Below are 14831 nucleotides of genomic sequence, written 5' to 3' on the forward strand. Positions count from 1 at the left end.
AAATGTTAATGATTTACACTGTGGTTAATCAATTTCTAACTGATTCTTTATCCTTTACAAACTGAAGCGCTGGCTGCTGTTTGCTCTATTGAGTGTGAACATCAAATCATATTCAAGAGACAAAACAATGCAACATCTCTTCAGTGCTAAGCACTATCAGTTATCTCAAAACCTGCTGTGGTGCTTTTCCTGTACAGATTATTTCTGTCATCTGTTTTTCAGGATAAAAACATCTTCTGGACAACTCTTTAATAATAGTAACAAAATAATAATGCTTTTAGAATAGTTTAAGTCAACATTGGGCTTAAACTACTCTAAAAGCACTGCTATTTTGTAATGAACAGCCTCCTACTTTACTAATTATTTCCCTATATTTTTAAGGAATAAGCCAAGCAGTATAAAATATCTGTATTTTATATAGAACAGATTTCTGTTTTGGTCTTTTTAGTATAACAAATCAGTTTTGCTTACAACAAACAGATTTGTTTCTTTCAATGAAAGGAGCTGCTAAACATAAAAGGAAAACATTTTTCCAGCTGATCCACTTTATAAATAATAGCTAAACATGCACAAAAAGACATTTAGTGGTTTAGTCACTGGATCTAAAGCAAACTGGGGATTCACTGTACCATTGATAGAAGACTGCATCCTCGAGGAGACGTTGCAGCAGCGGATCAGCTGGGACACCACGGTGTACAGCTTCCCCAGCTCAGCATACTGGTACTTAATTGGAGGGCCTGGACCTTCATCCAGAGCCACAAGCATGAAGGTTGCAGGAACATTTAGTTTCAGAAGTTGTGTCTTCTCTGCTACACCTTTATGGGGCAGGGAATGGAAAAAAAAAGATTTTTTTCCGGCACTGAAAATATTTTTAGAATTTTTTAAAAGAAAAATAATAGGAGTTTACATGACTTGTAACTTTTTAGTTCTTGGGTTCTATTAAACCCTCATTTATACCTTCTGGGGAAAAAATCAAATCAATCAAGATGCTCAAGAAAATTATATACAGGTGAAAAATCACATTGAAGGAGAGTTGTAAATTACTACCATTTCTTCACAGTGCTCATTAGCACTTAAGCAAAGCACAAGTAGCATCTGTGTTAATAGCAAAGCCTCAGAGAAGTCTTTTGGACAATAAATTAATCCTTTTATTGTGAGGCCCAGGATAGGAAAAACAACCCCCAAAGTTGTTTTCTTATACAACAACAACCCCATAAGTGTGTTTTCTTATTTTTCTATCATGTCCTAGATACATCAATCACAAACTTAAGAAATTTTTAACTGTACCACACGATGCAATAAATGTAAATTAAGCAACAAAATAAATAAGAAAACCTCCAAAATCCCAAACCAAAAAATCCAAACTTACATCTGATTTTACTGCAAGAATACCGTGCAGGTACTACACAAGTATTCACCAGGAAATTCACTATATCCCTTCTTGCATTCTGTTGCTTATTTTGCTTAAAAGTTATGATTTTTCATACATTTCCAAGTCTGTCTTATTCTAAAATACAACTGGGCTTTACCTTCCATTTTTCTGATAAGGAGGAGTGTAAGTGGTTTTATAAAGGCATTTTTGCTGATTATGCTAGACAGTTTTGTAGTTGCATCCTCTGTAGAACTGACCTCTCACTTGCTCTGATGTGAACAATCTACTATTTGATTTCTCAAAATGTCAGACAGTTTAATCTTTTCCACAGAATGCAGAAATTGTGTTATTGTGGTTTTTGCTGAATGGACTCTACACTCATACAGAAGCTTTCAGTAACAGTAGTGAAACAAGGACAACTGTTTACTGTGTTGGTATTTCCAGGTTTATCTCTGCAGGGTAGATTGTGATGATGATCAGACTCACAAATAAAATTATATTTTACTATCTGGCCTCTGAGTGCTCTCCTACTCAGAGGGCTGAACTGCACTGACTATGAAAAGCTAGTGAAGAAGAAAAGGGAAGTTGGAGCAGAAGAATTGCATCTCTCCTCTCTGCCATGACACTAATTCTACTCTGGTGTCATGACAGAAACCTGCCAGACAGAGAATGCTTTGGCAGGCAAAGTATATGAAAGCAACAGGCATTACAGTTGTAATTAAATTAACACAATTGTCTAGATTAATTTTAGAGATAGGAAATTAAATTCCTTTCAAATTGTCTACTTCCTGCATGAGCTGATAAACAGCAACAGTCAAGTATTTTATAATGTTTCATCCTCATCCTCTCCCAGCAGGACACTGTTTTACAGCCCCAAGCTTCTCATGTTTATCTTCCATGGATGACAGGGAGACTGAAGCCCCAAACTCCAAGGAGGAGGAACACAGATGCCAGGGAGCATTTATATGACACATAACTATAACAATCTGCCTAAGGATGGAAAACTGGATCCTCCTGCTGTTATCTCTGTAACTGGATCATCAATAAAGCCCCAGTTTATTACAGTGCTGTCAGTAAAAGCAATTTGCTTACCTAGATTGGCATACATCACAAACAGATTGAAATACTGCTGCAAGTGGCGCCCGTGCTCAGATACCTCCCTCCTCAGAAGATTCAGTACCGCCCTCAGTAAGTGATCACTTAAACTCAAGTTATCATAAGCCTACAGAGAGAAACAAGTTCTGCTGTTAGTGGCTGAATCTATCATATCTTGATTTAGTTTCTGCTTTTTACTGTGACAGAGAACAGAACTGGTTACAAGGTATGGGATTTATACAAGCTCCAAAGTGGCAGCAGCTGTTCAGTCTTGAGTGTCTCACACAGACAAAAACACACAGACAGGGAGTAAGACTTCCATCACTCAATCACTGTGTAAGTCCAAGAAATTATAGCTACAGAAACTTTTAACTGGGCTTTTTTTCCAATAGCAGATAGGCCTAAATACTCAAGAAACACATGCAATTCCACTATTAACTTTGTAGACTAAGACAACCCAATCACCTCTTCAGGTATATGTCAAATACCTCACAACACAGAACACTTCCTAAGCCTATGGAGCTTCAACTTAATTCTTAACAAATTCTTTTGCTGGACACAGCAGTGAAAACATTCTGGGAAGGTAAATGGGATCATGTAAGCAAAAAGAGACATTAAAACATGACAATGCAAAGGCTCAAAAAAGTTGATCTTTTTAACATTATTATCACAAGTATCACAATAAGATGTAGGCTTTTTTTGTTGTTGTTGTTTGAGTGTAAAATCAGGCAATTCACTGTCTACTCCTACACTAAGTTACAATATTTGACAATTTCACTGTTGCAAGATACATGGGATTAAAAGTTAGGGAACTCCTGCAAGTTTTCAGGTTAGTGTGTTTGTTTGTGGGGGTTTGTTTGTTTTACAGTTCTAAATAAAAACAAGGGTTCACTTCTCTAGACATTACTTCACTAAAATAACCACTGCTTTTTTTTTTTTTTGCAGATTTCACACTCCCAGCTCAAAGGTCTAAGCCTTCACAGAGATTTACAAATGAGGGGAAACTGAACCCTGTGACAGCAACTCTCTAACTGGTTGAGTTGCATCCTGTTTCATAATGCAAAGGGGCTGCACAGCTTTCCAGCCAACACTGATGCATCTGCTCCAGAGTTTACATTAAATGCTTATAACAAAGAAGTAAGAATAAATTTCAAAAGCTTTTCATTAGAAAATTAAATACCTGACTGGAAGGTCCAGGAGAGGCAAAAGGTGATTGACATGGTCCGTCTTGCAATGAAAAATGTGCAATAAATACTATAAGTTTTGCAAATGCACCCCTCACTTCTGCACTGGGGCACTCCAGGAGATACTCAGAGAAGCGGTTTGAAACATTGAACAGGACGTTGTGTGCAAACCAGAAACGGACATTCTTGCTGTGCCGGAGCAGGATGCACAGGGCATCATACCTGCAACAGAACAGGGCACAGTTAGCACCAAATGCAGACATTTCTGAATTTGGCAGACATGTTCTTTTGCAGAGTTTGAAGAAAATATGTGTTAAAGGTGATACCCAATCATTTTTGTTCACAAAATGATTTTAATTAGATTGTAGTTCTTACAGTGATACTCTTACGAGCAATCAGAAAAGGAAGATACCCTTCAATTAAAAACCAAACTTCAAATAAAAACCTAACCAATTTTACTTCTATCATCTATAAGAATTAAGACAGCATTACACCCCCTATCTACTCCTCAAAGCAGGTCTTATGTTGGCAGCCACCACTGTCTCTGTACTGGAACTGAGGGAGAGGGTGAGCAGCAGGGAATTCAGGTGGATTTCATATACAACACACAACTAAATAGGTAACCTAACAAGAATTTATAGTCTCATTTAGAGATCTTAAAAAGCCTCACAAAATGAAAAACCAATACCCAAAGACTAAACTATGTGTTTCAGAGAGGGCCTTGCATTACTCTGTCTTTTCAGCAGGAATATTTGAACTCTTCTTGATCTTTTAAATTCAAAGGAGTAACTTAAGCTACTCTTGGAAGGAAGTTGCTGCTGGGGGTATGAATTTGCCATTATTACACAGCTACTTACTAGTAGCTGGTAACTACTGGCCATGAATACCAGATTTTCTCTCCAATCTGACCAGCAGTAACCCCCACTCCTCTCCTCAGCAGAGAATAACCCAGCTGAAGGACTAAAATGAGTAAGATGGGACTGTTTGTCACAGTGTGGGTTTGAATTACAGGCCCTAAAGCAATGTACATAAAGTACTCTGCCAACAGTGTCTCAAAGACTACTATACATGTTTCACAAACAGAATTCAAATATAAGCTGCAACAATGGTTTGTAAAGAGCTTTGTTTAATACTACTAAAACAATGTAAAAACCATTCTGAATTTGTCAGAAAACATAATCTGTTCTGTGCTAGTGACAGATTCCATTCTTTTATTTTTTTTTAAAGACAAGAGTTAAGCTCTGTTTGAAAATTAAATTTGAAGCTATTCAGATCAGCAGGGTATTTCAAGGCTCAAATTCTTCCCAGTATTTTCTATTCAAACCTTTCCCCCTCTCCACGTGCACCTTCACCATGTATCTACTAAATGGGATCTTTTAACAGACATCAAACTTCCAAAATCGTAATTGTTGTTAAAAGACAAAATACCAATCACTAGCAGGGCCACGGACTATTTTCTTTGTATGAAATCCTGTGGTGAAGAGAAATCTAGCAGCAAGCTGAATACTAATCATAGTTATTTCTTCTGCTTCAGGCAACAGATGATCTTGTCCTAAAGAAAAATCAGAATACTCACATGTAGACAAAGTAAAAGCAATTTTTAATAATTTAATTGATTTCAGATTACTGTTTTGTCTGATATGGTGTTCCCATTTTAAAAGAAACTTGATCAAAATAGCCCCTAGCTTCTATAATGTATCATTTGAAAATGTAAGCTTTAATACAGGTACCTGGAGGCTAACATTTGTCTTTTACAAATTTAGCATCTCACCTTTGAGAACTGTTTTCAACAAAAGAGCCCTCAAACTTGAGTATTTTAACTTGATTTAGTACAGCACCTGAGTAATAGCTGATAGTTTATCCAAGTATTTTTTGCTAAATACTCTGGCAAGTTACCACTGATGAACAACTCCACAAGAGGTGTTTAACTGCAGAAGGACAGGAGTATTCAAAGCAGGACACACCAAATGTTCACTGCCTAGATAAATCCTTGGCCACACAAAGCAAAACTCTTCTTGCAAGAAATGAATCCATGATTATCACACTACCATACTAACCTGGAGGAGGGTTCAGGTAGACACTATTACAAGTCAGCAACTTCTTTATGAACTGGAAATATTCCAGGCTGTACTGCATCCGGTTGTGCATGAACTGCACGTTCTGCTTGCGCACGCTCCGCTCGATGGCCGAGGGCATTTTAATCTGGTGGGGTTTAGTGGTGATAGCGATTTCTGAAATATATTTTATGAGTTCATTGTCTTTGTCTATCGTGTCCATGCGTTCATAAAAAAGAATGTAAGCATTCCACCACCTCTTCTGGCGCCTGTAGGACATTCTCTTCATCATGTGATCAAACACCTCGCCCATGTACTCTCCCCCAAAACATTGATTTTTCATCTCTTCATCATCATCCATTTTACACTCTGTCACATCTCCATCATCAAACTTGTACCACCGGTTCTTCTCACCATCTCCACCGTTCCTCTGGATGATGTAGGAGTAGTAATGTCCGCCGCTGGCCTGGCCGCTGTGCACAAGTACCCCCACAAGTCTGTATTTTGTGCTCCCAGAGTGTTCATTTTCTGACTGCTCATTTTGTATTATCTGATTTTCAGGATTCACATCATCCCCTTCCAATTTTGCTACACCTGCCACAGTGTAAGGCTCCATGTCCAGTTCTCGTGGAAATTCAAAATAATCATTGAATTTGATTGCACATTCCCTTTCCCAGTCATAATCGAATCGTTTCAACTGGATGGCAAGAACTGGAGGCAACTTCTTAATCAACAAGCGTTTCACTGTGTCCACCTAAAAAAGGACATGAACAGTTACCAGTCCTCAAATTTCCATTCATACACTCTCACCAAATACCAAACTGAGTAATGAAAGGACGACTTTTCTCCCCAAACATGAACTAAGACTGAACTTAGTACAGCTGTAACATCACAGCTGTACACAGATTAAAAATACAAGGAATCATTACCTTTTTGTTGCATTTTTCACAATGATATGCATTTGCACCTTCCAATAAATCTCCTTTGACGTACTGCTCCAAAGAATCAAGAAGGTTTTGGTGATTCCTTATATCTACATTCAGAGTTGTGAAGGATTCCTCACACTCGTACCTAGCAATGAACAGGTAAATGTATGAGAAAGGCAGGAATGTGTTCAACTTTTGATGTTTTACATGTGCTACAGTGTGTAAGCAGTAAAAGAACTGAACTCTTTTTTACTGCAGCAGTTTTCCTACAGTTACATTACAGTATCTGCACACTGTATTTCTACGGTCAGGAATTAAATGATAAACACAAATATTTTATCACACCTTAAAGACAATAGTTCAAAACAGATGCCAATTCAGTTAAAAAAAAAACAACAAAAAGCTTTTTTATTTTCTATCTAAAAAACCATGAATCATCATCTTCATAAAACCTATTTGAATGTTTATGACTGGCTTTGACATCATGTTCTAAATATAATCTGTGAACAAATCTCTAGCAATAAGCCAGCAATGCTTGAGAGACAACCAGCTGATACATCCTGGAAGCAACTTTTTGTTTTTAAAATAAAGAAGTGATGAATAAATTTAAAAAGCCACATCTATTCCAGTGTAACCCTGAAGGGCTTGTTTCCCTGATATGCAATCAAGCATTCAAAGGCTGAATAAATAAATATTTAGAAACACTTCAATCAAAAGCAATATTCACTCATGCAATAAATAGCTTACAAAAAAATATAGAAAGGCTTTTATTTGCCATACACAAATCCACAGTTTAGTTACTATCAGTTCCCTCCTCCCTAAACAACATTTTTGTTAACATTATGCAAACCCAGTAGAGTTCAAAAAACACAGAAATACTTCAGGATAATACATAATATCAGGAATGAATGGTAACTCATGTTGCTTCTGGTCTGGATCTGCCATTTAATTACCCATTGCATAGAAGGTGAAATCAGTGCTACCATTTTACCTTGCAGTATTTCAACTCACTTCTAGTCACTCATTGTAATCCATGAAACTTAAGATCTTCACTTTACAAATCATTCTTATTCATGCATTAGATCAATTGACGTTGAGAGATTACCACAATAAAATCCATTTGTGTCATTTTATTCCAGTATTTTAATTGCTAACTGAAGGCTAAAGGAAATGATCAGCTTTCAAAATAAAGAGAATTTGCAATGGCAATGTACAGAGGTATAAGGTATGTAGTGTTAAACAATCATACATGATCTGAACGGTAAGAAGGCCAACTGATAGTGACAGAAATAAACACAATATTAAAAAAAAGACAAACGCTAAAAAGAATAAGTTAATCATTAAGCCATCCTGAATTTTGCAGGCAATTTTAACCATCCATCACAAAAAGAGAGATAAATTAAAAAGTCTGGAGAATTACAACTTTACAATACTGAGTTCTATTCCTTCATTAATAACCATCATCAAAACAGTGAGTTACAGAATTGCAGTCTGATTTGGCATTGGTGGTTTCTTACATGCCTTCTGCAAAAATGAATTTCAGCATTCACATTTAAAGGTACCTCCAAATACAGAAGTCTTCAGAAAAAGATGAACTTTCTACACCACTGACCTTAATTACAGGTTACATGGTGAGTATGAACAGTTTTACTCATTGGAACTGAAGATTCCTACTTGGCTCAACTCTAAACACACATTATGGAAAACCAAAGACAGCAACAATTGCTGGCCAGGTATTAAAATTTTCTACATTTGTCCCTACAATTGTTTTCACTTTCAATGTGAAAAAGCATAATCTTTTCCTGCCTTGATCAATACACAATGCTTCACATACAATCTGTGAAGTAGAAGCAATAATGATTAAATACTTGTAGACAAATGAATGTTCAGCTGTAGAAAAAATAAGGTAGCAAAATCTATTAGCTTAAAAAACCCCCACAAAAAGCCCACTCTTGACTCTAATTACTTTTATAAGAACACAAACATGGGTTGTTTTTCTATAAAAAAAAGATGAAAATCTTCAACACTTACCGATGTGGGCATCCTTGACAAATCTTCTGATCAGCAAAGGACCCTCCTAAAACTTTACTTAACATTGCTGGATGGCCCAAAGCTTTTAAAGCTTCATCTAAACTGTCCACCAACGAATTAAAAAACTCTAAAGCGTCGTGTTGTTCACGTAGATTTACAGGTTCACCCCAGAGTCTGAAAATGAAAGCACATTTTGTCAAATATTTTTTGTTTTGTTAGCCAACAATTTCTTTTTGAAAAAATATATCATTCAAGCTCCTAACCCCTCTCCCTTGAAGAGCCAAACTACTGGGTTTTGATGTACTACATGACCTGTTGTTCTGTCCCTGACACTTTCTGGTAAGTGAAAACAAGCTCTTGTGTATAACTTTATACTTAATTCAAAGTCTCACTTTCAAAAACTGCTAAAATTCGAAAGAACCACTCTGCTGTAAACATAGTTTATTAACAGACTTCTACAGAGTGGTGAAAGGGCAGATAAAGCTGCACAACTTATGCTAATTTACACTTTACATCATTGCCATTCTACTATGATTAGCTTTTTTGCACTTCAGTGATCCAGTGAACCAACATCAATACTCAATTTTCTACTTACCTGAACTGTTTCCAAAACCCTCTTGGTACATAGTACTGTAGCCTGGAAGCTGCTAAATGGCCAAAAATTACTTGGAGATGCCTCAAAACTCCAATATTGTACTCTTTTCTATCTTCAGTTTTGCTCAGTGCTGGTTTATCTTCATACTGATGTGGATAACCAAACACGTCATCTCGTGGGTCAACATTGCTCTGAAAAGCAGAAAATTTGTGCAATTCACTTCCATATGTAGTTGTCTCCTAGTTAGTTTTATCTTTTGTTTAATCTGACAATCTAAGATGTTTCATACTCAGCTGAAAACCCAAATACCATCTTGGTTTGCATTAACAAAGTTGTGGTGGCTGAAATAAGGTGCAGTGCTTTCCAGCAGAAATGCCTGAGGAGGAATTCTGCAAACCCTGCCAAGCTGGATCTTCTGAAGTGCCCCTCTGGCAGTGAACTTATTCAAGGATGAAATATTATCCTATCTTCCCCACAGGTATCAGTGGAAATCAAAGTGACTGATTAGCAACTGAAATTTATTACAACCTTTTCATAAAAAAAAGTAATTACAATTTAAAGATTAGGTAATTTTATATAATTAAATTTACCTCATTGTCCTGCTTTTCATCCCCAGACATGTCATCATCTACATCACTGCCTGTGCCTTCTATTGCAAGAATGCCATTCCTGATGGCTGGAATCATGTACAGCTGCTGAATGACAGAATTCATGTAACAAGTGGCACCAGCATTTTTCAGTCCCACAAATCCCTTTGGAGGCCGAGGCCCAACAGGAGGCAGATATTCCCATTCTGTGAGCGCTTCACAAGCTAAGAGGAAACAGCAGAGAGTGCTCAGGGAACTGGTTTGTTATCAAAAAAGAAAACATCAATGCAGTACAAAGGGCATAAAATTATTATTAGTCTGTATCACTGCAATTTAATAAAAACAATGTTCCATCATCCAACTTAATTGCTAAAATTAACACAACTTCTGTGAAGCACTGTTCTGTCTGTAATCTTATTACAACCTTTTCTTCTACTGCATAACTAAAGAGGTAGCCAGGCAAAAATTTATATATGAAACAGAAGCCTCTCCTCAATACCAGCAAGTTTCTTAGCTGAATGAATATAGAATATATAATCAATTTATAAACCTTCTAAAAACTATAGTACTCTCAAAAATTTACAATCCTTCAAAAATTATAGAATTTCACTTAGGCCTCACTTTTCTTGCCAGGATGGGAAACAGTTTTAGCAAATGCTTTCTATATAACTTGATATATACATTTTCCTCCTGATCTTCTCTTTCAGGTCCCTCACATCTCCTTGAGAACGTTTATGATCACCTAAGCTAACCTGTTGGTCTGTCTGTAGTTTTAACACAAAAAACTTGGTATTAATAATTCTGATATAAGAGAGCATGCATATTTATTTACAAGCAGATTTGGTATATGAATCCCAGAGCATGCACAGTTCATACATTTGTTCTCTCTTCTGTCTGACACACCACACAGATCTGGTGTTCTGTTGTGCTTATCAAACACTTGAATGGAAGGGAATGCCATGAAATCCCCCTAGCTGTGAGGTGATAAGAAATACACTACTTCCCAACAGAAAAGGGTGAAGAAAGAAGGATGAGGCAGAGGGGAAAACCATAAAGCTGCCCTTTTAATTTATCCATCTGAGATGGAACTGAACAGGAAGAGACTGAAAAACCTCAAGTGACTCACTGACAGCACCATTCAAGCAAGTAGCTCTGGCACTCTGAGAGGCAGTGGACAATTTCCACTTTTGGATACTATTTTTAGTTGCTTATGGTTTTGCCCAACTCTGAGTTTACACATCTGTTAAATCACACAATGGTTTGGGTTGGAAGGACCTTTAAAGATCATCTAGTCCAACCCCCTGCCATGGGCCACGATATTTTCCACTAGACCAGACTGCTCAGGGCCCCATCCAACCTGGCCTGGAACACTTCTGGGATGAGGCATCCACAAGTGGGCAACCTGTTCCAGTGTCTTAACATCCTCATAGAAGAAATTCTTCCTTGTGTGCAATTCTCAGTTTAAAATCATTGCCTCTTGTCCTGTAACTACAGGCCCTGGTACAAATCTTTTTCTCCATCTTTCTTATAAACTACATTTAAGTAATAAAGGTCACAATGAGGTACCCCTGGAGGGTTCCCTTCTCTAGGCTGAACAACTCCAACTCTCCCAGCCTTTCCCACCATATGAGCTTGGGTTTCCTTGGTTTGATGGTGTTTGGATTTTGTTTGGTGGTTGTTGATTCCCTTTCCCTGTTAATATTACAGCAGAATGGTTTTAGTGTCCCTTTAGGGCTGGAGAAAATATCCTCCTGCTTGATAATTTTTAAGAAATGCTTTTTTAATGGCAACAATAGTCTGCACTAAAACCAAGCCTTTTGTCATCCTTTGAAAATCAGCCCAAGTTTCACATGACTATTAGCTTTTGAAGCACTAACATTTGCAAGTTTTTGAACAGACAGCAATCACTACAACCTTTCTCTAGTGAGAGGGAGAAAGTTCTTTCAGTGCAGAGCTGTGCTGAGACAAGGCCAAAAAGGAGCCTGAAAAAGGACTATGACAAGCAGAGAATGAGTTCAGAACTAAAAAGAGAAGCAGGACAGAGGACCTGGGTCTGTATGTGGGCAATGATGACAAATCAGGTGAGCAACCAAGAAACTGGCTCTAAAACTAAGCTGAAGATACCTGGTGAGGCTCTGGGATTGGTTAGCAAGAGCCTGAAATGATGAGACAAGTAGAAGATACAGACAGAATGAAGTCCCTGGAGCTGGTATGGACAAAGGGGAGTAGTCAGAGATTGGGACAGGAAGGGTCAGGCTGTGACTGGGGCTGGAATTTGGATGTGACCATGGAATGCAGATCAGTACATTTACTGTATAAAGAAAAAACAAATAAAGCCTACACTGGCAAACTGATTTTGCAACATTAAAAGCAACTACAAACAAACCACGAACTAAAAAACTCAGCATTTGGTTCAGTGGATAATACAAACAAAACCTGCACATGATATATACATTAAAGAGTAGAAAATAGATAATTAAAAAGTATTACATACTAGTGATTGCTGTACCTATGTAATACATTTCAGTCAATGTGTCTACAATCTGCTTGAGATTTCGCACACATCCAACTGCTAGTGCAACGAGGAGCTCAAAGCCAGCATTAATAGTGGCTGGTGAGCTACACACTGGTATGGCCTGCTCAGCAGGCAATTCTCCATTTCTCATGTATTGTAGATAAACATTGGATGCTGGAAAGATGAAATCATCTATCAACTCCTGAAAAAAAAGACAATAAATCACCGGTTACCATGGAAATTATTTTATAAGGGTTATTACATAAATGAGTGTCTGAGAATCAGAGAGGTACTTAACAAAAAAAACAAGAGTAAAAATTGAGACCAATAGCATAATGAGCTTTTAAACCTAGAACAGAAGAACTCCATTCTGAAGTGGTTCCCTGCAAACCCACTTCCCCAATCCAAGTTAAAAATAAATCTGTGCTGTTCTTGATTGGTAAAAAATTTCTTTTGCAAAAGCAATATTATCTACAAAGCTCTTTATCAATTAGTGCTGAAAAACCAACACTCCTGCTCTATAATATCAGAGGTACAAAGAAAACATGTCTGATTAAAGAGATGCTCAGATGTGATGTATTTGTTCGAACCTGCCCTAAGCATTAATGGCACTAATTAAGAACATGTGCAGGAAAGTCATTACAGAGGTAATGAAGGAAAGCAGTCCTGTACAGTGAGACTGTATCTCACTATCTTTGTGTGATGTTGGTCAAGTACTGGAATAAGAATTAAAATGTTAAATACAGTACTTAAGGAAGAATGAAAATGTTAAATACACTTTATGAATGAAACATGCAATTTAATTTTTTTAAAAGAAAACATTTAACTCCAATCAAAAGCGTTTCTATGGATACAACCCATAAGATGTGACGCTTCTTTTTACTTATTTATAGGTAAAAACAAACAATTAAAACCCCAAAAATCAATCCCCCCCAAAACCTCACAAAGACCCTTTCCAGAAGTCAAAAAACTTGAACTTACCTTAATGAGATTAGCACCTCCTTTTTCACAACCAATATGGTATTTCTTCTCAGGTGTCTGGAATGCTAACAACTCTTTTGTTACTCCAAGGTGACCCTCTAAGATCGTTTCTTCAACACCTGTTTCCCCTGTTCTTTTTACTTCATCCTGTCATTTAAGAGAAAGTTAGGATACTCCAAACAGCAAACATTAAGCTCAGAACTGCAGTCCACAAGAAAGTTTACAGTTTTGTAGCAAAAACCTAATTATCAGGAATAAACTGATCCTGAAACTTACCCTGATTCTCTTAAGCCAGTCAATTTCATTATTGAGAAGCACTTCAGCGTTGGGTACATTAATATTACTGTTGTAAGCATAGTTAAGAAGATGTCTTAAGAGGGTGAAGTAGTCTCCAGAATGCTTAGCCCTCTCTCTTGCAGTGCTCTGTGCAAACCAAAAGCAAAGAATTTATAAGTGCTTCTACTTACAGTGCAACACCAACATATTTCCCTAAATCTCGCAGTAAATGTAAAAGAAGAGTGTAAGTTTAAACTTTTACAAGTTTAAAATTGTATTTAGCTGCTAATGAATGACTTCTCAACTATTTTAGTAGCAATTTCTACACCTGAATGGGAAAAAGAAAACCAAATCAAAACTTTTGATCAAATGTACAAGAGACCAATGAGCTGAAAAGTCCTGGCAGGACCAGTAGGAGAAGGCACTAACTGCAGGTATTCTCTAACTTGCTAAAGATTTTTACTTAAAGGTTAGCAATCACCAAAGATCAAATGCAGACATTAAAGCCATGAACTGCTCATGTTCTTATCAGAAAATGCAAGAGTCCCTTTTCCCCTGCTCTAGCTCATATGGAAATCATCGGTGCTGCTTGTCTGTAGGTCAGAAACAATTGATATTATAGTGACTGTTATTAATAACAATTTGTCTTTTCTTGCAGGCATTTTGTCCTGTTACTTTTTACATACATTCCCATACTGAAGACTTTATCTCTGAAAACTTACCCCTAGAACAGTAAACAGCAGGGTAATGAAGAAAAGGAGAGGTCTCTGTCCCATGCAACACCTGGTTGCCATTAAAAAGAATTGCTCCTGTGCCATCTGACGAACAGTTCTGGAAATAATTGAATAGAAACATTAAATTCAACCTCCCTATCCAAACAGGACAATAATTAAATTTGTGTTTATCTGCTTAATGCCATTTTCTAAAACTGAACATAATGTAGGAAACATGAACAGTTTAATTATTCCCTATCCATCATATTATTTCTCCTTGCAGTAAAATTTCAGAAGCATAAATTGTATTACAAAACTGTTCCACAAGTCAAATATTTAAAGGTAAAAGAAAAAGAAACTTAGAAACACCTAGCCACTACACCTTTGCAACTGACAGTAAATATTGCATAACGCAAAAATTTGCAATCCTAAATAATTTTTTTTTCCTAATCAAGCACCAGTTGTACCTGGTAAAACCAGGTACAAACCAGAACTACTCCAG

General features: G+C 37.0%; 1 protein-coding gene across 2 annotated transcripts in view; it reads right to left on the reverse strand.

The window, feature by feature from the left end:
* USP9X (ubiquitin specific peptidase 9 X-linked) overlaps positions 1-14831 on the reverse strand; it is a 100553-nt gene that overhangs the window by 13334 nt on the left and 72388 nt on the right. For both annotated transcript variants that reach the window (XM_054291345.1, XM_054291344.1), the window contains 13 exons: positions 14339-14447; positions 13617-13763; positions 13341-13487; positions 12339-12561; positions 9848-10068; positions 9258-9448; positions 8663-8836; positions 6635-6776; positions 5709-6459; positions 5080-5203; positions 3648-3873; positions 2465-2594; positions 630-815 (listed from right to left, as the gene is read on the reverse strand). In XM_054291345.1, the coding sequence (XP_054147320.1) occupies positions 630-815; positions 2465-2594; positions 3648-3873; positions 5080-5203; positions 5709-6459; positions 6635-6776; positions 8663-8836; positions 9258-9448; positions 9848-10068; positions 12339-12561; positions 13341-13487; positions 13617-13763; positions 14339-14447 (2771 nt within the window). The remainder of the gene's footprint in view (positions 1-629; positions 816-2464; positions 2595-3647; positions 3874-5079; positions 5204-5708; positions 6460-6634; positions 6777-8662; positions 8837-9257; positions 9449-9847; positions 10069-12338; positions 12562-13340; positions 13488-13616; positions 13764-14338; positions 14448-14831) is intronic.

This window comes from Melozone crissalis, unplaced genomic scaffold (assembly GCF_028551555.1).
Source record: "Melozone crissalis strain CALT ecotype California unplaced genomic scaffold, PUWL_Pcris_2 ptg000090l_1, whole genome shotgun sequence".
Taxonomy (NCBI): Eukaryota; Metazoa; Chordata; class Aves; order Passeriformes; family Passerellidae; genus Melozone; species Melozone crissalis.